This window comes from Lemur catta, chromosome 6 (assembly GCF_020740605.2).
Source record: "Lemur catta isolate mLemCat1 chromosome 6, mLemCat1.pri, whole genome shotgun sequence".
Classification (NCBI taxonomy): domain Eukaryota; kingdom Metazoa; phylum Chordata; class Mammalia; order Primates; family Lemuridae; genus Lemur; species Lemur catta.
In genome coordinates this window covers 65,402,770-65,425,277 of record NC_059133.1, presented here as the reverse complement: position 1 = coordinate 65,425,277, position 22,508 = coordinate 65,402,770, and the positions used below count along the sequence as shown (strand labels likewise).

The 22,508-nt window shown below is 33.6% G+C and overlaps 1 protein-coding gene across 1 annotated transcript in view; it reads left to right on the top strand.

Annotated features, from left to right (window-relative positions):
- MUC19 (mucin 19, oligomeric) overlaps positions 1 to 22,508 on the top strand; it is a 146,959-nt gene that overhangs the window by 26,203 nt on the left and 98,248 nt on the right. Inside the window, 23 exon segments of the mRNA XM_045555171.1 lie at positions 774 to 909; positions 2,576 to 2,668; positions 3,314 to 3,398; positions 3,563 to 3,700; positions 4,470 to 4,619; positions 6,955 to 7,049; positions 7,476 to 7,602; positions 8,986 to 9,232; positions 10,895 to 10,947; positions 11,048 to 11,148; positions 11,389 to 11,540; positions 12,090 to 12,228; positions 13,253 to 13,357; positions 13,446 to 13,640; positions 14,244 to 14,483; positions 14,556 to 14,712; positions 15,705 to 15,830; positions 16,697 to 16,838; positions 17,482 to 17,513; positions 18,082 to 18,111; positions 19,134 to 19,175; positions 19,706 to 19,738; positions 20,098 to 20,142. Of these exon segments, the coding sequence (XP_045411127.1) occupies positions 774 to 909; positions 2,576 to 2,668; positions 3,314 to 3,398; positions 3,563 to 3,700; positions 4,470 to 4,619; positions 6,955 to 7,049; positions 7,476 to 7,602; positions 8,986 to 9,232; positions 10,895 to 10,947; positions 11,048 to 11,148; positions 11,389 to 11,540; positions 12,090 to 12,228; positions 13,253 to 13,357; positions 13,446 to 13,640; positions 14,244 to 14,483; positions 14,556 to 14,712; positions 15,705 to 15,830; positions 16,697 to 16,838; positions 17,482 to 17,513; positions 18,082 to 18,111; positions 19,134 to 19,175; positions 19,706 to 19,738; positions 20,098 to 20,142 (2,663 nt within the window).

Sequence of the window (22,508 nt, the reverse complement as noted above, 5' to 3'; positions counted from 1 at the left end):
AAATTAATATAAAATAAAGTTAATGAGAGATTTTATAATTCTTTCACACTGTCTTCAAAAATCTGTGTGCATTTTAAATTTACAGCAGATCTCAATTTGGACTAGCTACATTTCAAAAGCTCAGTAGCTATATGTCTCTGTATTATACTGGACAGGCAAGCCTACAATGTGGCTTGTAGTGGGTGTTTTAATACTATTAATGAAATGTGTTCCATTTAAGGAAACTCCTAAAATCCAGCTTATGGTGTTTATATGTTTAATCCATGTGGAAGTTATCATTTTAGTCAATAGAATTCAAATCTGTTTCCCAGGCTGGAGTGTAATGGCCTGATCATAGCTCACTGCAGCCTCAAACTCCTGGGCTCAAGCAATCCTCCCTCCCCTCTTTGCCTCCCAAATAGCTGGTACTACAGGGGTGTACCACCACGTCCAGCTAATTAAAAAAAATTTTTTTTTTAGACACAGGGTCTTACTATATTGCCAAGGCTGGTCTCAAACTCCTGGCCTCAAGTGATCCTCCCACCTCAGCCTCCCAAAGTGCTGAGATTACAGGCATGAGCCACCATGCCTGACCTAGAATTAAAGTCTTTTAAAATACCAGGATACTGCCATCAATGAGCAGCTTTATCAGAGCTGAGATGTTGAGTGGGGAATGATGATGAGGATCTAATAAAGCTTAACCAAACGTTATTATTTTTTAGTGTTGTGATATTTATTTTCACCATAGAGAAACACAATTGATGACCTTTAACATAACTATTGAATTTTAACAGTACATGCCAAGAAGCAAAGTGGTCTTGTACTGAAGCATTATGTCCTGGAAGATGTAAGGTGGAAGGAAGTTCATTTACCACCTTTGATGGTATTAAATACAACCATCCTGGAAACTGTTACTTCTTGGCCATTCACGTATGTAATCGCCTACAATACTCGAAAAAACTAATATAGACACCAAGCTATTTCTCAACCAATTAAAACACAATCTTCACCTTGAATTACTACTTAAGGAAATGAAAACCCAACATCCCTCCAATTAATGATTATATATTTCAATATCTGTTTTCTGTCACATATTGGCATTGATAGTATTACCTGTCAATATTATTAAATCAATATTACCCATACTCCTTGGAAATTCCTTGCAAAAAACACCTTAACAAATAAAACCCTCTTCATTTACTAACAATCATCTAAATACACTGGAAAATTATTTCATTATACTTCTCTTTGCATGTGTTCACCACTGCTTCAAATACAGTATTTTACATTCTGTGAAGCATCTCTTTCATCATTCTCTTAAATTTATTTTTAGTATTTATAATACAATAGTGCCAGTATAATAGAGGCTATCCTTGTATTAAAATTCTTATCAGTACTAAAATTTTAATTAATCTGAATTTCAATGAAAGGTTGATTTCATTTTGTAGCTTGTGCCTTTTAGTCAACATGAGAATTAGCCATTGCATTTAATCTTCCTGGTGAGAAATGCAGATGAGAGGAATTTGTGAATCCTGAAGTGAGAGATGTGGGTTAATGTCCAGTAAGCTGCAAAATGTATCTGCTGCCATTAAAAGTCAGTATTCTATAATTTCTTTTTTTTTTTTTTTTTTTGAGACAGAGTCTCACTCTGTTGCCCAGGCTAGAGTGCCATGGCGTCAGCCTAGCTCACAGCAACCTCAAACTCCCGGGCTCAAGCGATCCTCCTGCCTCAGCCTCCTGAGTAGCTGAGTAGCTGGGACTAGAGGCATGCGCCACCATCCCCGGCTAATTTTTTCTATATATATTTTTAGTTGTCCATAGAATTTCTTTGTATTTTTTTTTTTTTAGTAGAGTTGGGGTCTCACTCTTGCTCAGGCTGGTCTCAAAATCCTGAGCTCAAAGGATCCACCCACCTCGGCCTCCCAGAGTGCTAGGATTACAGGCGTGAGCCACTGCGCTCGGCCAGTATTCTAAAATATAGCTTCCTGATTGCCTACCAACACAGTTTATGTTTCCTGCTTTCTGTGCTGCTCTCTTAATCCATCAGAATAGGGTTTGGGGAAAGTGAGAGGGAAAAATGCCAAAGCATATGGAACATTTGCTTCTTGTAGATTGGATATTTCTAGACTTTCAAATGAGAACCGGAAGCCAGTGTTTGACATGACTTATATTATCATTTTACAAGGCAAATACCTCTCACATTGGATTTAAATAGACATTGTGAACTGTTGAGAGAATAAATAAGCTAAGCTACCTCTAATTCCTACTAGTTTCTGCAAGACAGCACAATTCCCTTTAAGGAAAAGACAAAGAGTAAAGATAAAACAACAACAAAAAAATGATGGCTATGAAAATCCATCAATTGTAGACTACGTAGACATAGTTTATGCAAGCTGCTTGGACCAAACTACAAAGTTCTTGGCCAATCCTGAGACTGTACCATGGACTAAACTAGGTTTCTATTTTCAGAACAGACTGATTGTGTGTGGAAATTATTCATACTTAAAATTCAAACGTGCATTGTAAATGAATCATTGAATCACACAGTAATAGCATATAATAAATAGCGTTTTAATGATACGCATTTTTTTAACAGGATAAAGATTGGTCTGTTAGTGTTGAGCTTCGTCCCTGTCCAAGTGGTCAGACAGGAACATGCTTGAATAGCATTACACTTCTCTTGAATTCTGTAAGTAATCAGCTATCTAAGCTTTATTCAAATTATGTCAATTATTTCATAAATTTTTAAGGTTGAGGGAGCAAGGCTTTACTATGTATATTAAAAGCATAAGTAAAGTGCACAGAAAATTGATAAAGTCTGTAGAAGAGCTAAGTATTTCCAAAGATCCTGAAGTACATAAAAATTATTATAGACACATGATTAATATGCTAATCGCAGATCAGCCTCAATGAATTGTTAAACTTTGTGGACCATTTAAGAAGAAAGGCAATGGCATTTGTTTAGAATTTTATGTGTTTGGAACTGACATTATAAGTACAAATAGACCTAAATGGGAAGGGAGGACAACTAGCCTGGACTTTGGCACTTACAAGCTGTTTGACCTTTGGAAATCCAAGTTACCTTCTTGGGTTTTAGTTTCTGCAACTAAAATTTGGAGATGAAGTTTCCTTTACAATCTACTACACAGAGCTGGTGTGAGAAACAATGAAGCAAAATATAAGAAATGCTTTAAAAAATTCTCTATTTTAGATATTTATAAATTAATTCAATAAAATTAGACATGTTTCATGACACAAAAATTCAGGTTCACATATTACATTAAAAATTAATACTGTAAATTAATATGAACTAATAAAGTATTTTAAATTTTAGTCTGTTTCAGTTGACAAATACATATTCAACAGAGATGGAACAGTCACAAATGACAAGATCAGAAATCAAGGTTATTATTATTCAGGTAAGTTTAATAACAGCACTTTAAAATAAGTGTAAGATATAGTCATTTATTCAATTTTTAAACGTATTAAATGTTTTTTAACAGATTAAAATATTAAAGTATTTTAAGAAATTATAAACTATTGAACATGTTAATTGTTATTAATATTAATAATTATTTAACAGATAAAATACAGATCTTCAATGCATCTTCCTCATATCTTCAAGTAGAAACATACTATCATGTAAAAATGCAAATACAAATTGTTCCTGTGATGCAATTATATGTGTCCATGCCACCTAACCAATTTACAGACACCGTAGGTAAGTCCTCTAGATATATTTTTATTCCCAAGGCTCTAATGTGACCATGATTTATTATAATTTCCTTTGTTCCTCAAATAGTAACACTAAACAATAAAGCATTTTGACCTAATCTTCCCTTCCACATTGTAGTAAAATAATTCCAACTTGCTTTTCATAGTTGGAATAGAGAACTTTGAAAGACACTTTATTTATTGCAAAATCTATTCCCAAAAGGATTTTTAACAATTTAAGCACTTAAAAATTTTTAAATTAAGGCTTTTGTTTAAATGAGATTTGGTAATATGTCAATATATCACTTTGTTCATATAAATTACTAAGGCCTTGACCTATAGTTGAATAAATGAAAATATTACAAATATAAATCTTTTGAAAATCCTATTTCAACTACAAGCTGCACTATTACTTGTTTTTCTGATAGATTACGTGGTCATGTCTTTCACTGCTGTTTTCTATCAGAGAAATCAGTTCTTACATACAGCTATGAATGTTGAACAAAATAAACAAAACAATTGCGGCAAGTCCCACAAAGAGCTACTCATTTATAAACAGTATAAACTTTTGCAATACACCTTCACTTGAGAAGGTAATATACTTACACATAGGGAAAAAATGTAACTCAAGGATAAGAAAGACCCAAGACATATTCTCATGTAGCTTTTGCAGGTTTTACAGGTTCTGATTTGAGCAAAGAACTGAAGTTAGGATATGAATCCAAAAAGTTGAGTAGGCGAGGAGCTGTTAAACTCTGTTCTGTGCTATTATACAGGACTCTGTGGTTCCTACAACAACAAAGCAGAGGATGATTTCATGTCAAGTCAGAATATATTGGAGAAGACATCTCAGGCATTTGCTAGCTCTTGGGAAATGACATCCTGTCCTAAAGGAGACTCCGCTTCATGTATCAGTATAGAAAAAGGTAATATTAATTGAATATCAAACTCTGTAATTACATATTTGGTGCTAGGAATTATGTACTCACTCTGGTAATAATATGAGCATATTAGCTAATCCTGATTTTAGCTAGTGTTTGTTGTACTGTCCCAATTTTAGAGGAAACAGCAGAGAAGCAGCCTGGCTGGCTGAGCAGACCCTAGAAAACACATCTTTCACTGGGGGCTCATCTTGGTTGTCTTTTTCTATACCTACTCTTTCCCTTTTTACATACTTTTCTCCATAATTATAGCATAATTGGGTTAGATAGAGGAAACTTTGAAGATCATTTAGTTTCTTAATTTCCCCTCCTTTAGTTGTAAAAATGATTATTATTACATCTAAGTAACAAGACTCACCCAAACTGTTGCAGCCACTTGATGACAAAGCTGTAGCTACGTCTAGATATCCTAACCACTACTTTCATATATATAAGTAATACAAAGCCCCAAATATAGGTCCTATTAATTATAATTTACACTGCTATGATACAGCTTATGTTTCAGTTTACCAAAAGACTTTCATTGTTTAGTTTATTTTCACTAAAACTCATAAAGGACATGGGTGGGGTTATTATCCCATTAATGCAGATGTTGATAATGGAGCCCAGAGAGGTATAAATAAGGATGACAGATAAAGTTTCAATCCAAGTTTGTTGAATCCAAGCTGTGCTTTGATTATTCCTCTAGTATTGTTGATATTAATGAGTGCTTTATTTTATATTGCTTCTTTCTTTTTTTTTTTTTTGAACCTGTATATTTCTCTTTGTCTTTCTTTTTTTTTTTTTTTTTTTTAAATATTTTTTTTTATTTCAGCTCATCATGGGGGTACATAAGTTCAGATCATATACATTGTCCCTGTCCCGCCCATCCCCCCGAGTCAGAGTCCCAAGCGCGTCCGCTCCCACTCTCCAGACAGTGCGCCTGGCACTCGCCATGTATTCATACCTCGATCCCCTCCCCCCCCACCTCCCCGGGTCTGCACCCTCAAGCATGACCATTCCCCAGAGGGTGCGCAATGCACTCGTCATGTAGGCATACACCCATCCCCTCCCCCCACCCCCCCATCCCAGTCTGATATCCAATTGGTATCCTTCCCTGATGTACATTTAGGTGATGATCAGGGAAACCAGTTTTCTGGTGAGTACATGTGATGCTTGTTTTTCCATTCTTTGGATACTTCACTTATGCTTCTTTCATAAATAAGAAATGCGACGAAGCTAGATTAAAATACATTATATTGGCATGCTAATTAGTTGTTTCTCAATCCACATATTTGAAACAGTCTGATCAGTTTATGATAATAGTTTAAAATTACTAAAGCAATTCCTTTTGAAACTTCCTCTACTAAGTTTGATTTTAAAAATGAGTGGGTAGAAGCATTAACATAAACATGGTAATACATATTTCAGGGTTTTGATTGTCATGTTATTTTTGTCTTGGGGGTGTTGCAATGAAAACAACTATAATGAGAATAGGCAAAAAGAATGTATATCTCATAAGAAACCAACCCAGTTTATGCTGAGCAGACTATACGCCACCACTTTGGAGAGATATATAAATTAATTAAATTTAATTTTAAATGCAGAAAATTGCACTGTACTTTAGTAAGTTTTTAGTAATATTTACATAGAAAGCGGTGATATCTGGTTACCAATTTGTCAAAATTTTGGAAATAATTGGTCTGTTTTTTTAGTAGAATAAGTTTGCTTTATTGCCAAAAATCATTAAGCAAAGCAGTTGCTACTCTGATACTATTATATTTTTATGAATTTTATTTTTTTGTAAATTCAATATTAGGCTAGTTATTTATAAACCAAATACCAATTAAACACTTTTCAAAAAAATAAAATTAGTATATTTCAGTTATTGATACTTGTTATAATACCTGACCTACAGCAAAACTGATATGACCTTCTAGGCTGATGAAGGAGGTGGAGTGTGTTGTGGCTGGTTTATTTACCAAGTTGTCACACTGTAGCCATAAATATATATTTTAAAGTCAAAAGTTACCTAAAGATAACCAGGTCCCCTTATTCTCATTTTTATGTGAAAACTCCATTTCAGAGAAAGGTTAATCTATTTGATACAAAAATCCAAAGTTACTAAGGACTACCTCTTCGTGGAAGATGTTTATAATTATATCACACTATAGTGACCACATACTATATGTAGTGACAACAAATTAGCTTTATTATAGCAAAACACTTTAAGATCGTTTAAACAAGGACAAAATTCTGTAAAAAGTTTACATCTTTTCTTTCAATTAAAAATTTTGTGATGTTACTGATACTGAATTTGGGCATGTTAATTTCCTTACAGAAAAGTTTGCTGAAAAGCAATGTGGGATTCTTCTTGATTCGAGTGGGCCTTTTGCTTCCTGCCATCCAATTGTGAACCCTAAATCCTATCATGAGGTGAGTGAAGGTCTAACATTAACAGCTCTTTTTGAGAAATGCTTTGATGATATTGACAAAAGCATGTAGATATTTAACATTTCAAACAGCCATTGTCAATAGATTGAAGTTTATGCTTACATTTAACATTAGATTCCATTAATTTATTCAAGTGTTAGATATACCAACTTAGAAAAAAAATAGTAGCGCTGGAAAATAACCCCAAATGAGGCAAATCTTGAATTTTTCTCTTCTTGTCTTTTCTAAGTTTTTCAACAAATGAGTTAATTCATTTGCTATTTTGAATATTTAAAAACTACTTCCAAAGGTTTCAGAGTTAAAATATTTTTCAGGGTAGAGGAGTGGTTATGAACTGAATTATTATATCCAGTTTACCTGTTCTGAATAATTTTGTAATGCAATATAAATTTGTTTCTTATTTTAAAGGAATGCAAAAAATACACTTGCTCTTGTGAAAACAGTCAAGATTGCTTGTGCACGATTTTAGGAAACTATGTGAAAGCGTGTGCTGAGAAGGAAACCTACATAGCAGGATGGAGAACGGGACGTTGTGGTAAGTAGGATGGAGGCTTCTGATAACTCTACTTCCTTCCCAGTTTCACTGTTGTGTGTGTGTGTGTGTGTGTGTGTGTGTGTGTGTAGTTTAGGCACGTGTATTTAAAAATTTGTACCTGGTTCTTTCAAAGATTTTTTTCTTTTTTTTTTTTTTTTTTTGAATCCTTGAGCAATCTTTGCATTTTTTTTTTACTTCTTGCTTCATTTATTTTGTCTTGATTTAATATGTTCACATATAAGATAAGAATAGATAGGTATTCATATATAAATATATCTTTCTGTTCAATTACTGTATGCTGAAATTTAAATAATATTCTGACTGCTAATGCATTCGTAAACGATATTCTAATATTAATCATTTATTTTGAGAAAAACCAAATAAAAACAAATCCATAAATTATGAGCTCAACTATCATATTTATAAAACCTTGCTTTGTTTTAAACTATTTATTGCACTATTTGAATATGATGTCATAAAAATACTTGACTTACCAAAAGAAAAAAAAAACAACAAACTTCGTAGAAACAATCTCTTGTAGATCATACTTAACACCCTGTAGCCCATATCCCGTTAGTCAATAAGATCTGTCAAGTTCAACTCCAAAGTCTCTCTCAAATCCATTTCCATCTCTCTCCATCTCTGTTACCATCACCCTAGTTCAGTAAACCACCATTTGTTTCTCTTGAGAGATTGCAATAGCTCCCTTCAATATCCACTGCTGGCTCCCTCTAATCCATTTTCCACAGAGAAACCAGGGTAATCTATAAAGCAAAACCAAGTCAAACTAACCTTATCATGTGGCACTCCTAATGTCTAAAACAAGTTAATGGATTCTCATTACTCCAAGGCTACAGACCAAATTTCTTAAGGGGGCCTTGTAAGTTCTAACTTCTGATTCTGTCTCTGGCTTTGTAGCTTTTATTCTTCTATGTGCTCTTTGAAAGAATCATCCTCCCTTCTGACTTGGGCTATTCCCCAGACATAGAACTGCCTCTCTTTGGGCTGCCTTTCTACCCATCCCGTCTACCCACCCTCTTCACTAAGTGGAGGTCCTCAGCTGTACACACTCAGTGCTTCCCATCTTGCTTCTTCCTGGAACATACCACAATTGTCTTCCCCCAGGAGTATAAACCACATGATAGCAGTGTACTGCCTATCTTGTTTGTGGGCCTTATCCCCAGGAGAGTGTTTAAACATACAGTAGGAACTCATTATTGACTGAAAAAAGAACAACAAAAAACAATGAACAAGCACCTTTTTTCTTAATTCATAATCTCAATTATGGATAATTCTCTGTAATATCTATAAACATCAAGTTGAAGTAAAACTTTATTTTCCTGGACATATCCATACTTACTATTTTTGTCTCTGTACCGACAGAACACTCTTGTCCAAGTGGCCTAGTTTTCAAGTACAATGTAAAAGCCTGCAATAGTTCTTGCCGATCACTGTCAGAGAGAGATAGGAGCTGTGATGTAGAAGATGTTCCAGTTGATGGATGCACCTGCCCTGATGGAATGTACCAGAATAATGAAGGGAACTGTGTTTCGAAATCTCAGTGTGACTGCTACATAAATGACGAGGTCATGCAACCAGGCAAACTCATCCATATTGGTGATAATAAATGGTACGGAGATTCCATATAGCTTGTTATGACTTTGAAACCAAGGTACTGAGTCCTTTGCAGAGAAGTGGTCTTTTACTAGTATTAATCTTTCTTAGACTTCCCATATGTTACATTTTTTATTTGCTATTCAGGTTAGTTATTGTCTCTTTTCTTCTGGAGGGGGTTCACTCCATCCTAATGGCTATAAATGATTTATCCTACTCTGGTTTGGTTTGAAACATGTAAAAAACATTCTGACAGCTCCTATGTACAGACAGTGCAAAATGATTTCATATTCAGACAATGCTTTCTAGCTATCTCTCAGCAGTCATCACTCACAAACACTTATTAAGTACCTACTGTGTGCCGTGCCTTGTACTAAGTGCTGGATTTACAAAGATGAACAAACATTGTCTTGGACTCACAGAGTAAGCAGGGTGACTGTTAAAAGTAGGTTTGTATGCTATAATATGGTACCAGAAGGGGCCAGTCACTGTGCCTGAGGAAATTAAGGAAAACTTCCAAGGGGAGACTGGCATTTGTTATGAATCATTTTCCCAACAAAATTGAAATGTGGAGGATGATTTCCTGTAGCATAAGCAAAATGCACCAATGTAGAAAATGTTTGAAAAAGATTTACACAAGTGGGTTTCTAGTGTATAAGATTGGGCTAGAAACATGAACAGTGGCCAGGCCATACCCAAGAATTTAGATTTAGTTCCTGAAGAATTGAATAATTTTGACTATTTTGTAATGAAAATTCTATGATTTCTGCAGTTTGGAGCAAAGTAATTTAACCACATTTCTAATTCCACAGACCAAATTCTTGACAACATAACTGCAAAAATGAAATAACCATCCCAAAATACTTTGGATGTGCCTTGTCTCTTTTCTTTAGTTTCATGATGCTATCATTTAGCAATAAATGATATGATTTTTCTTGGCCGTTCAAAAGGAAAGCATAGGTAACCCCTTTCCTTCAGAGCCTGTAAACATTTGGCTGGTTATGATAGTGATACTTTCTTTCCCTCTGCAGTAGTTGGGGAATCAATATATTAACTTTTTAATGAATCATAGGCTAGCACCTCTACATTATGGGTTCTCTTCATCACTACCCTATTCAGACCCCCGTCAGCTCTTGCTGACACTGCTGTGATAGCTAACTTGGTTGTTCATTGTCCGTCTCTCTCTGTCTCACGTTTCCTGTACTGCAGGAAGAATGTCTAACATAGAGCATTATTCTGACAATGCCACCTCCATGCTCAGAAACTTTTGTGGCTGAAAGTTGCCTGAAGAATATAAACAAAGTTGCAAGTCATTTAAGTCCATCCAAAATCTGACCCTAACCTACTTATACCACATCTCCCTATTGTGCATTCTGCCTTCTGTCCAAGCATGACTCACTGAAGTCCTTGGAACACATCTTGTTCTTTCCTGTCTCACAGTTTTACATCTTATCAGCACCATCTGTTGAATCTTATCCATCAGGATCCAGCCATCTTCTCCATGAAGTTTTCTCTGATGTCCATAGAACTTTGTTTGTACATGCCTATAATGCTTACAAGGCTATATCTCATGCTTTGGTACATCTTATGCATCTTCTGGGGACTGTGTCTCATCCATCTAGCTAATTGTCCTTGAAATAATTTGATGTTTACATGTATAATTTTGCTTTATTTCCAGTGTCTGTCGGGATGGAATTCTTCTGTGCCAGATTCCCATTGATTTAACCCTACGTAAGTGTTGAAATCATGGTGCAAGCTTAAAATATCTACTTTGGCTAAAATAAACAGATCAATAGGCCCTCGATTAACAATAGTTTCCTTTATTCTGCAGAAAATTGTTCTGGAGGAGCTGAGTATGTAGACTGCAGTGATCCAAAGGCACAGAGAAGAAGTGACAGAACATGTAGCACCCGGAACATACCTACTTTTGGTGTAAGTGACATGACATTGGGGTTTAGGCTTTGAAAACTTTTAATTATTTCAGGGCCTAAGGAAACTAAAATTTCAGTGAAAAACAATTTGAAGGTCATGTTATTTTTGTGTATAATTTTTACTTGTCAAATGTTGACTCAAAATGTATACTTGGCATATTTATGTGTTTAAATTAATGCTGATAATGTGACATGATTAGAATAGTGCTTCATGGTGTATATTTTGTATTTATTCTTGTAGGAGGACTTGCCTTGCAAACGTGGGTGCTACTGTCCAGAAGGAATGGTTCGAAATTCTAAAGGAAAATGTGTCTTTCCTGATGACTGTCCATGTTCTTTTGGTGGACAAGAATATGACCAAGGAAGTGTCACTTCAGTTGGCTGCAATCAATGGTGCTTAACAAAGGATTACAATTTTATTTGTTTTGGATATTAGAAAATATACAGTCTGCTCTTATTTTCATGGGAAAGAAGTCATAATTTGGGATATTTGAAAAACAATAATGGTGAAATGTAGTTAGAAAACGATGCTATTTTTTAAAAAATAGAAACTTTGTATAGCATCATATATAACGAATATCATATATTATGATGAACACAACTACAAAATTTAAATCAATATGACCTATCAGGTACAATGTACACTACCCTGGTGATATGTACACTAAAAGCCCTGACTTCAGCATTATACAATTCATTCATATGACAAAATATCTTTTGTTATATGATATATGCCTAAATCTATTGAAATTAAAAAAATTACAAAATAAACATAGAAACCTTATATAGCTTTTATATATAATGACTATCATACCTTATAATGAAGACAGCTACAAAATTTAAATCAATATGAAACATTACTTCGTGTTTCTTTACAAAAGCAATGTGATTCTTTGAATCCTGGCATAATATAATTACCACACTCTCATCTTTTCCTTTTAGTACTTGCATAAAAGGGGCTTGGAGCTGTACACAAAATGAATGTCAAACTACCTGCCACATCTATGGGGAAGGTCACATTAGAACTTTTGATGGGAAAAGTTACAGCTTTGATGGTCTCTGTCAGTATTCATTTCTTGAGGTAATTATGAGTGTGTTTTATCATAATAGTTCCATACTTCTTAATTATTATTCATTTGTAGATGAGTTCTGGAGAATTTAATTTTCAAAATAGCAACAATATTAAAAAGGGCCCTTGTATATTTCTAGAAGGCAGTAAAATGTTATACCATGTAATGTTGACTCTGGAGGCTAGGACTAGATTTCAGTGCTGGCTCCACCATTTTTCAGACGTGTGACTTTGGGTATGTTCCTCAACCTCTCAGTGTCTCAATTTCTTTATCTGTAAAACAGGCGTGAAAATAACCCCTACTTGGAACCAAACTAGAGCACATACTAGAGTACATACAAAGGGTTTAATAATTGTTAGATATTATTATTCTAACAACAACACTAACAGCAAAAATGATAACTACCATTTTACGAGTGCTTCTTTACCAAGCAAACTTATATCTTTGATTGCATTTAATAATTGTAATACTTTAAGACTGGTATTATTATTCCTACAATGCAGATGATGAAATTGAGGTTAAGCAACTTCAGCTACTAAATAGAAAATGTTATATTCAAACCTAGACCTGTCTGATTCCAGAGTTCATGCTTGTTACATACAACTAAGCTGCTTCCTAAACAACATTTAAGGGGTGAATTTTGGATTGTTTTGTATTTATGCAAGTCTTGATTAAATATCAAGTTTCATATAAGTCTCTGAGGAAAATAAACTGCCTTTAACTATTCACAGAGGCTAGAAATAAATCTATGATTACAAACATATATAATTTAAATATTTCTATATCTATTGTATAATTCTAAACTTGTGTAGAAGTAATGGAAAAGGGCTGAGTCAAAGCAAATTAACTAGATTGGACTTGGCCAAGGCTACCTACCCATAAATGCAGTTAAACTTTTGTCTTTTGGAAGTTCCATAACAGAGCATATGGTGATTTATTGAGTTTAAGACAAATATTCTTACAGAGACACACTATTGCAGTTGCATTCTGTTTCTCTGATATTCATAAACTTATTACCATAATTTAATTTTAAAGGATTACTGTGGTGGTGAAAATGGCACATTTCGTATTTTGACTGAGAGTGTCCCATGCTGTGAAGATGGGCTCACATGTTCAAGAAAAATCATAGTTGCTTTCCAGGTACGGTACTACTTCTCTTTATTTAATTTTTCTCTCAAAATATGAACAGCCTAATAAAACTGTTGTAAATCTGTCTTTTAATTTATAGGATCAGAATGTTGTCTTGCAAGATGGTAAAGTAACTGCAGTGAAAACTACAGAAAATAAAGAATGTGAACTTAAGACAAATGCATACTCCATACATACTGTTGGCCTGTACTTGATTCTGAAATTTCTAAATGGAATAATCATTATATGGGACAAAAATACAAGACTGTCTGTTATACTGGATCCAAGCTGGAATGTATGTATATCACTAATAAGTGAATAATGGGGAAGCAAAGTCATTTCTGTTACTAAAAATTAGAGACAAGTATTCTCCAATAGATGGAGAGTGGGAGAATGGTGAGGTCTCTGTTATAATAACAAGCCTTCCTTCCACCTCTCTTCAATTTTGTCATGAGATATGAAATGTAATCAAAGATGATAAAATCTGATAAAAGGGTAAATGCAATAAACATGAGATATCTAATTTAACCCTATTTGGTTACTTGAGATTATCACATGATGTGATTTTGAGGTAGTTGGTATACTTAGAATTAAATGTGTTCCTTGGAGCAGATATTCTAAGAACACTCATGTATAGTTTGAAGGTAGCAAATATAATTATTTTTGGTTCTTAAGGCATTTATTCTACTTGATACTAGATTGTTTTGCAATATGGGATACCTTAAAGGGGAGCAGAAGCTTATCCACAAATTCTGGTTTCCTTTCAAAATTTGGAATTTAACACACATTCATCATACAATATACATAATTGTGATATCTGTCTGTCTATCTATCTATCTGTCAATCACAGTATTTCTAGGACAACTTATTTTCAAATTTCCCTTTCTGATCAATATAGGGCAAAGTGTGTGGTCTTTGCGGAAATAACAATGGTGATCTCAAGGATGATTTCACAACAAGATACTCATCAGTAGCTGCTGGAGCGCTGGAATTTGGAAACAGTTGGAAAACCAGTCAAGAATGTTCAGACACAGTAACTCAAAGTTTCCCATGTGACTCAAACCCCTACTGCAAAGCCTGGGCCGTGCGGAAATGTGAGGTCATCAGAGACAGCACCTTCAGAGACTGCCACAACAAGGTAGCACTGCTCTGAAAGCACCCACTTGCGCAGGGTTTCCTCCGAGAGACTCATGTGCTGTGCTCTCCCTAGGTTGACCCAAGCGCTTACTATGACGCGTGCATCGAGGAAGCCTGCGCCTGCGACTTGGAGGGGAAGTACCTCGGATTCTGCACCGCCGTGGCTATGTACGCGGAGGCGTGCAGTGCAGTCGGGGTCTGTGTCTCGTGGAGAAAACCAAATCTGTGTCGTAAGTGAAGTCCATATGGTGTTGTTCTTTAGAAACGCAATTAGATAGGATTGTTTTGTTAGACAATCAATCTTCCTCTTATATTTTCTATAAAACACATGTTCTTGTACTGAGAAAGGTTTAAAACCATGTTAATATTTTTGTTTATGATATGAGAAACACCTAATTTAAAAAATATAGCACCTGGCACTGCATTTCTAGTTCACTTTTAGTTTCAGGAATTCTTGTGTTCGCAGGGAAAAGAATTGACTACTGATGGAGAATATTTCGTATTACTACTTAGACAAACAATGAACTTACCTTGGCATGTTCATATGTCCTTAAACACTTACATCATATATTACTTTTGGTTAAAGTTCTCACATGTTATGTTTCCTTGAAAATTTTATAGAACCCTAGTGAAGGTGAACTGTAAATTGAGTGCAAACTGAATCTTGATATATATGGAATGTGATAAGCTTTATAGAAATCAGTCAACTCTTTTTCTTCTAAGCAGGGTATTATGAGGGAATATATGATAAGTGATAAGTTTTGAAATAGAATACTCATTTTATTCAGTTTATTATGCAGAGAATTATATTGACATCTAGTTATCTTGTTTAGGAACTGTTATTTTACACATTTAAAAGTTTAATTTTCCCAGAGGTTTATTTTTCCAATTTAAGCTTCAACATTCAAACCATGAATCTAGACTATGACCTAAAATATCTCCAAATGGGAAAATTACTGTTTACATTTCCAACTCAAAGCAACCTGAGTGTGAGATGTCAAAAGGAAGTGCTCCTTTGAGCTTATATGCCCCACCTTTTTTTGTGAGCTATTTTGGCTTGTATAGCAATTTAGATGAAACCAAAGGAACTTGGTAAGATGAAATGATACTTTAGGTGTATTTATTAATATTGTCCAAAATCCCTTTTAAAAGTGCTTTGGAAAATGAAAGGTGAAAATTGTCATATAATGAATGAAAGTAATTTGATATAATTCAATTATAGCTGTCTACTGTGATTATTACAATGCGCCTGGGGAATGCAGCTGGCATTATGAACCTTGTGGTACAGTGGCTGCAAAAACATGCAAAGATCGGGTCATTGGCCAGAAATTTTCTTCACTTTTAGAGGGTAAGACATATTTTAAGAATATTCAATAAGTAGTGGAAATGATATTGATTTTTTAAAACTGGAAAATGCTGTTGGTTTCTCCAATTCAGTGTCTTACATTCTATAATTTAAAGAATATGTATTTATGTATATTATGACATTCATATTTCTATACTAGAAACATTTTCTCTAAACATAAATTGTCAGTTTAATAGCTGAAAGAGAAAGAGAGAGAAAGAAAGAGAAGGAACAGCTCTATGATCCTATTGTCACTCTTTATACCTTTTATTAGACAATGTAATTTGGTGAAAATGAAGTTTCAGAATGCAATATATAATATAATCTTGCTTAAATGTGGCCAATTAACTGTATCTCACACTTAAATAGCATTTTATTCTTAGCATTTTATATTTTAGAGAGAAAGAAAGAAGGGATAAGAAAACAGGATAATGCAAAACGTTTCCAAAAGTCACAGTGTTAAATCCCTAGGTTTTGGGATATTTTCAGCCTCTTTTATTATGATTTCAATATCTACCTACTCTTACAAAAACAGATATTTGGAATTGACATTCCCATTTCAAGCTATTTACCATATGTATTTATGTTTTATGTTCAACAGCATGCTGATCATTAAAGTAGCAGATCATTTAAAAATACGTTAGGAAACAGAAAAAAAAATTAAAGTTACCAAAATTTGTAAGTTCTTAGGTTATTTTACTACAAAAGGATATGAATCGTGTTCTATTTGTATATTTTCATTATGAGTGTGTTGTTTTGCTATTATATATTGCAGTTCATGGAATCATTTAAGTAACTTTACAAATATATAATGCAGTATAATGAGTTTCAGAAAATAGAGATGAACTGCGGGTTGTTTTTACATACAGGTTGTTACGCTAAGTGCCCAGAGAGTGCCCCCTACCTGGATGAGAACACCATGAAATGTGTCAGTTTAACTGAGTGCAGCTGCTTCTATAATGATATCATACCAGCAGGGGGAGTGATCGAAGATAATTGTGGAAGAACCTGGTATATTCTCCACTAACTTTCCAATAAGCAATTCTGATTTTTACATTTTAATTTAGGAAAAAAAGTATGTATGTATTATCTTAATAATGAATATTATATATATTTTTAATAATTTTTGATCTTGCCATTTCTAAATGAGAAGGCCAGTTTTAGGTTCAGTTTTATTATTAGTTATGTTATTTTGTATTGCCAGAAAACCCACATATCAAGAAATGATTTGTTGAATCTTAGTAATGCAGAGGACAGGACAGAAAATATCAGGTGCAGTTTTAGGGAAAAAAGAAAGTTTTAATTCTGCAAATGTAAAATCATGTTTACAGGCTTCCAAACAGTTACATGGAAGCAAATTGATGGAGTCATACTAGAATAGCATGGCCATCAAATAACGTATTTGAAACCACTAATGTAAGAATGAACTTTATAGCTTGACTGTAAACCATTTCTTTAGGTGCCAAGAACTCTTTATTGAGATGACTGGGCATAATAGTACATGGAAAAACAAGCAATTTGAATTGATAATGTGTTTCTAGGGAAGCAATTATTTACTTTTATTTGATTCTGTTTGATTTTCAGTGTTAGACAATATGCCATAGGGAGCCAAAATTTCAAACTGATTCTTTTTCTTTTTAAATTTAACTTTCAGCTATTGTATTGCAGGAGAGTTGGTGTGCAGTGGTAAGTCATTGCATTTTACACTAATCGATTTAGGAAAGATCAGATAAGGAGTTTAGGATCTTTTTTAAGACCATTAACACCAGAGGAGCAGGTACTTAATGCCCTAGACTGCCCCTCCGGAGATTGGCACAATTCCTTCTGTGTGATTGTTCATGGCGAGTCACTCTTCAAAACTGGTGCTGCCAAGACATTTTGAACAACCGTCAAATGGGGCAATGGCTGATACGCATGAGGGCTTCTCCTACTGCATGTATACCCCTGCCTATCTGTAGGTTTTGGGAATTAAGGGAGTGAGCATCAGTCAAAATGTTTAATGAAGAGACAACATAGAAGGTGAGAATCAATATAGAAAGAATTAAGTAATCAAAGAATTGTTTTTGAGCAATACATATCTTAAAAATAAATCTCTATAAGTTTCAAAAGAATATATGACCTACTCCTTTTTTATATTAGGAACTGCAAGAAGTAAAATAAAAAAGAGACAGATGACTTATAGATAACTTGGGATGTAGAATTTTTAAAAGATTTTTCAATTCCTGCCAATAATAGTAATTTATGATTATTTCAGAAATTCCTCCTACAAATTCAACATTTGCAGGTAAAATCATCATTATTAGGTTTTAAGTATGTATTCTGGTTTCTTTTTGTGGATAATCCTTTATAGTTTCACATGAGTCTGTGCCAGTCTGGTGAATCTGCTGATATAGAAATTTTAAACTAAATTTAATAGTTACTAGAAAATATGTCAAAGTATTATTTCATTATATTCCTGTGAATTAATGAAATATTAAACCATACATTAGGTATTATCGGTTAATATTTATGTTATTAGTTAATACTTTAACTATGTTTATTAGTTAAATATCATCATCCCAACCTTGACAGTTTTAGATAATAATTGAATAAGTGGTTGAACTAAATGTGATCTTTTGTGAAGTAAGTATTTTAAAATCATGATCACACTGAGGGATGATTTGAAAACACTGAAATAAAAAGTTAATTCATTTTTCTTAACTCATGTGTTTGCATTAATCCATAGGGATACTACATTATGTTTATTCAAGAGAATACTGGGGAAAATGTGGTTTAACTTTAGTTTTGGAACATTTAGCTTACTGGCAACATAGGTACACTTAGAGTTGCTGCAGCACACTTACATAATTCTGCCTTGTGCGATTTAAAGAAGAATTTTATTTTCTGTTGATTGATGTTTGGAGCTGGAATCAATTAAACGATAGTACAGTAAAAATGGGAAGCCTTAGGTTTTAATAATATGTTTAAAGTACCGCAACCTTCTGTAAAATAATATTTTTATTATTTCCTGAAGGTAAGTCATCACATAAGGGTTCTGAATCATATTTCTGGGCCCATAAATAGACCTTATAAAGTTCCTGTGGGATTTTCATTACGTGGTAATAACAAGAAGTAATTAGTTATTTTGGTGGACATACAACAAATATGCAGTGTTATTTGTATTGACTTAAGTGAAAAATTATTTTGTCACTTAACCTCTGCACATATTTTAGGAATTTTAATTTTAGTTTGTGGCAACTGTTTTCTTAAATTTCCTAGCAAAAAATTATTCAACTAATCTACCTTCATTTTATCTTTCCTAAACAGTTTCCTCTACAATAGCTACATCCATAATAAGCACCAGCGCAGGTAAATTTTTTTAAAAAGTGCCTATTAGTTTTTAAGTGAGCAGCAAAATGAATTTACAGTTCAGGTGTTTGGGCCCTTGTTTCAAATTTGTCATTCTCCATTTATTCATTTCCTAAATGCCCATGCCAAGTAGCAAGGTCTACATCCAGTTGTAAAACTGGTAAAGATCAGCTTCCCTTTTCAAAGGTTATCTGTCCTAGAAAGCACATTCTGCATGCGACTGATTTGGAGAAAGAGACTATGCTAGAAAATTCTTTATGAAGAAGTACTCTGAAAATAATTTACAATTCTTTTTTACTAACACTGAGGAATTTTAACTTTAACTGGATGTTTTGTAATTAAAGCAATGGCTAGCAGAGTGTAAAATTATATTGAAATATGTGAACGTTTTATAAATGAACTTAACTATTACATTTAATCATTTATTGGCATTCTGGAGATCTCTAAGCATGTCTAAATGAATAAATTTTAACTCTGTCTTTCAGTACTATTTTAACATACATTTCCAAATATTTGTCTCCTTTGCATAGCAATTACACTGGTTACCAGTAACTCAAGCACAGGTAAGCTATACCTCCACCCACAACTTAATCAAGGGGGGATTTTCAAAAACATACAAAACTTCCTTTTCGGTATTATGCTTTTGCAATGACATTTTTAGAGGAAGTAGACAAATTTTTGTTTTTTAAAGAATGTCTTAGACGAAGCGTTTCGGGAAAAAATGTTAATAAGTTTTCAACCTTTTACTTATGATTAAATTTTAAAACTTTAATATCACATTTGGGCATCTATCCCTATATGATCAAATTTTGCTAATACATTAATTTCAAGTTGATTCATTTTATGTATGACCATAGATGTTTTTGGAAGCATAATTTCCTATCTACACAAAACTTATTTTTCATTGTTTTCTCAAATTCAGCAGCATCCATTCCAGGGATTACAGCATCAAGCAGTGAAACAATAGGTAGGTAAATCAGAAAATCTATAAATGATGAATAAAGTTTTTTACATATGTGGAATTTTTTTCAGCTATAAACCTAGAACAACTTACAATATTAGAATCAACATCAGTTTGATTACACTGTTGAAATATTAAGATCTGAATTTTCTCTCTGACCATCCAGTTTTCCTAGTTTAGCTTGCTATTCTGTCTTTCTACCTAAACTTTAAAATTCATTAAGTTTCAGTATCTTTAACATAAATGAAAATATGAGGTAAAAAAGAACTTGAGAAAAATGGCTAGCCAACAATTTAGCACTGGGATTCTACGTTATTTTTGTTTGGGATAAAGCCACTTTCTTTTATTTAAATTATAATAATTAATTCTACAATAAAAATAGATGTCAATTTTCTTGATTGAAGATTCACATCCATGATAGATGTCATTTCTTCCTAGAGCCTACATGTTTGAGAAAATTGCTGATAGACTTCACCGTCCCAACTCTGTGCTATTTCTGACATAGTTACTTTCCTAAAGTTAGGGTCTTTTTTCTCCCAATGTAGCACTATTTCTTTTTCTCCTGTTATTTATTTTTCCAGTCTTAAATGAATAAGTTCATTGAAGTCATAAATCATGGTTTGCCGTCCTTGCATTCCTAATTACATCTAGTGTCCAAGGTATATATAGTTAGTATTCAATAAATATTTGGAGAATGAATGAGTATTCTTTTTTCCTGTTGAGAATTTAGAACTCAGGTTTAGAATTTTGGCACAGAATTTCTGGTGAAGGTTAAACTATTGGTCAGATATTACTTATAGTGATCAATTCAACAGTTCATGCATTTCATTCATTGGAACTACTCTTCTTTCTGTAGAATAAAAATATATAGTTAAAATCAAGACTATTTTTGGATAAAAAATTGGTATAATAATATAGAACTATGGCTATAATTTTGACCATTTTGTAATTCTTAGCATTATTTGATTTATATGTGAATTAATCTATTTTTATATTCAAAGAGCAAATATATCTCTTAAAGTATCAGCCATCATAGGGTGCATTATTATTAAAAATACCCAAAACAACATGTTGACTTCCTATCAAACTTGCTCTTATGTTGGATGTCATTAACACAAGCAGGCTCTTTCGATGTAAATCTTAGAAAAATGGACACATTTCAGAAATGTTTTCCTCCATTCTGTAATCATAAATTCATTTCTGAAGATCAATAACAATTTCATCCCAATAGTTCTTCATAATTGTCTCATATACACTGCAGAATAATTTTCTAGCTACATATTACCTTAGCTACAAGCAATGGACTGAATTCCTAATTCTCAGCCTGGTTCTGTTTCTAAGATGATTAATTTGGTTCAGTTATATAGTTCTCCTTTCATTAAAATCATTCATCAATTATTAAAACTTTTGAATCTTGTGACTGTTTAAAGAAATAAAATTTTCCTTGACTGCTTTTTGATGAATCTCATCAGTATGCATGAGTCATAAGCAATTTGGATAACTATTTCATGTATTTTTCCAGTACGATGATTACTACCTCATATCACAGTAGGTACCCTGAATTAAGAAAACTGGTTCAGTTTTTCCAGTTTATACATATATTTTCTTATATTGATTTTTCTTTCTCAATCAGTTTGGAACATAATATTCAATTTTATTTGTCAGCACTTCATATTATAGCAAGCAAACTTTTCATGTGAATCAGAAGGTCATCAGTAGGTTAACAGAGTTTTTGTGAGCAATTGATGGTTTTAGATGTAAAATTTTGTCTCATTAACTGTAAGAAACTATAAGAATCTTATTGATTACCTTCATGATAACATTTAAAGAATTATAAATCTAATGTAGAATTGAATTATAGGAAAGATTACCTAGGTTATTTTTCCCCAAATTCATTAGATATTATTTATGACTTTCTGTGCTTTGCCATACTGAATCCTAATGTTTTATTTAGTTTCACTGAAATTCCAGTAGATATTTCATGCTCTATAAATATAATATTAATAATTTACTGAACATTATGTTAATATTATTACTATATTGAAGGATACAGCTAAGAACTTTTATTGAGGATTTACTACATTTTGGGCTCCCTTGCCTCCCAGGATTAGTTCACAAATCTCCTCTCTGTGTCCCTGAGTGACATGATTGAGTCCTGGGGGTACAGGATCCAGCATGCAGGGCTGTCCTTTGATCACCCGGGCTCAGTCCCTGACTGTGGTAGGGAGAAGCATGCTGGTCCTGAATTCCCCCTGGAGTGCTCAAGCAGGCTTAATGTCTCTCAGCTTCGGAGTAAGCCTTGCTCTGTTGGAGCAGCCAGGCAAGTAGCACCAGGGAGGTCTGGCAGGCAGGGAGCTCACAGACCAAGCACC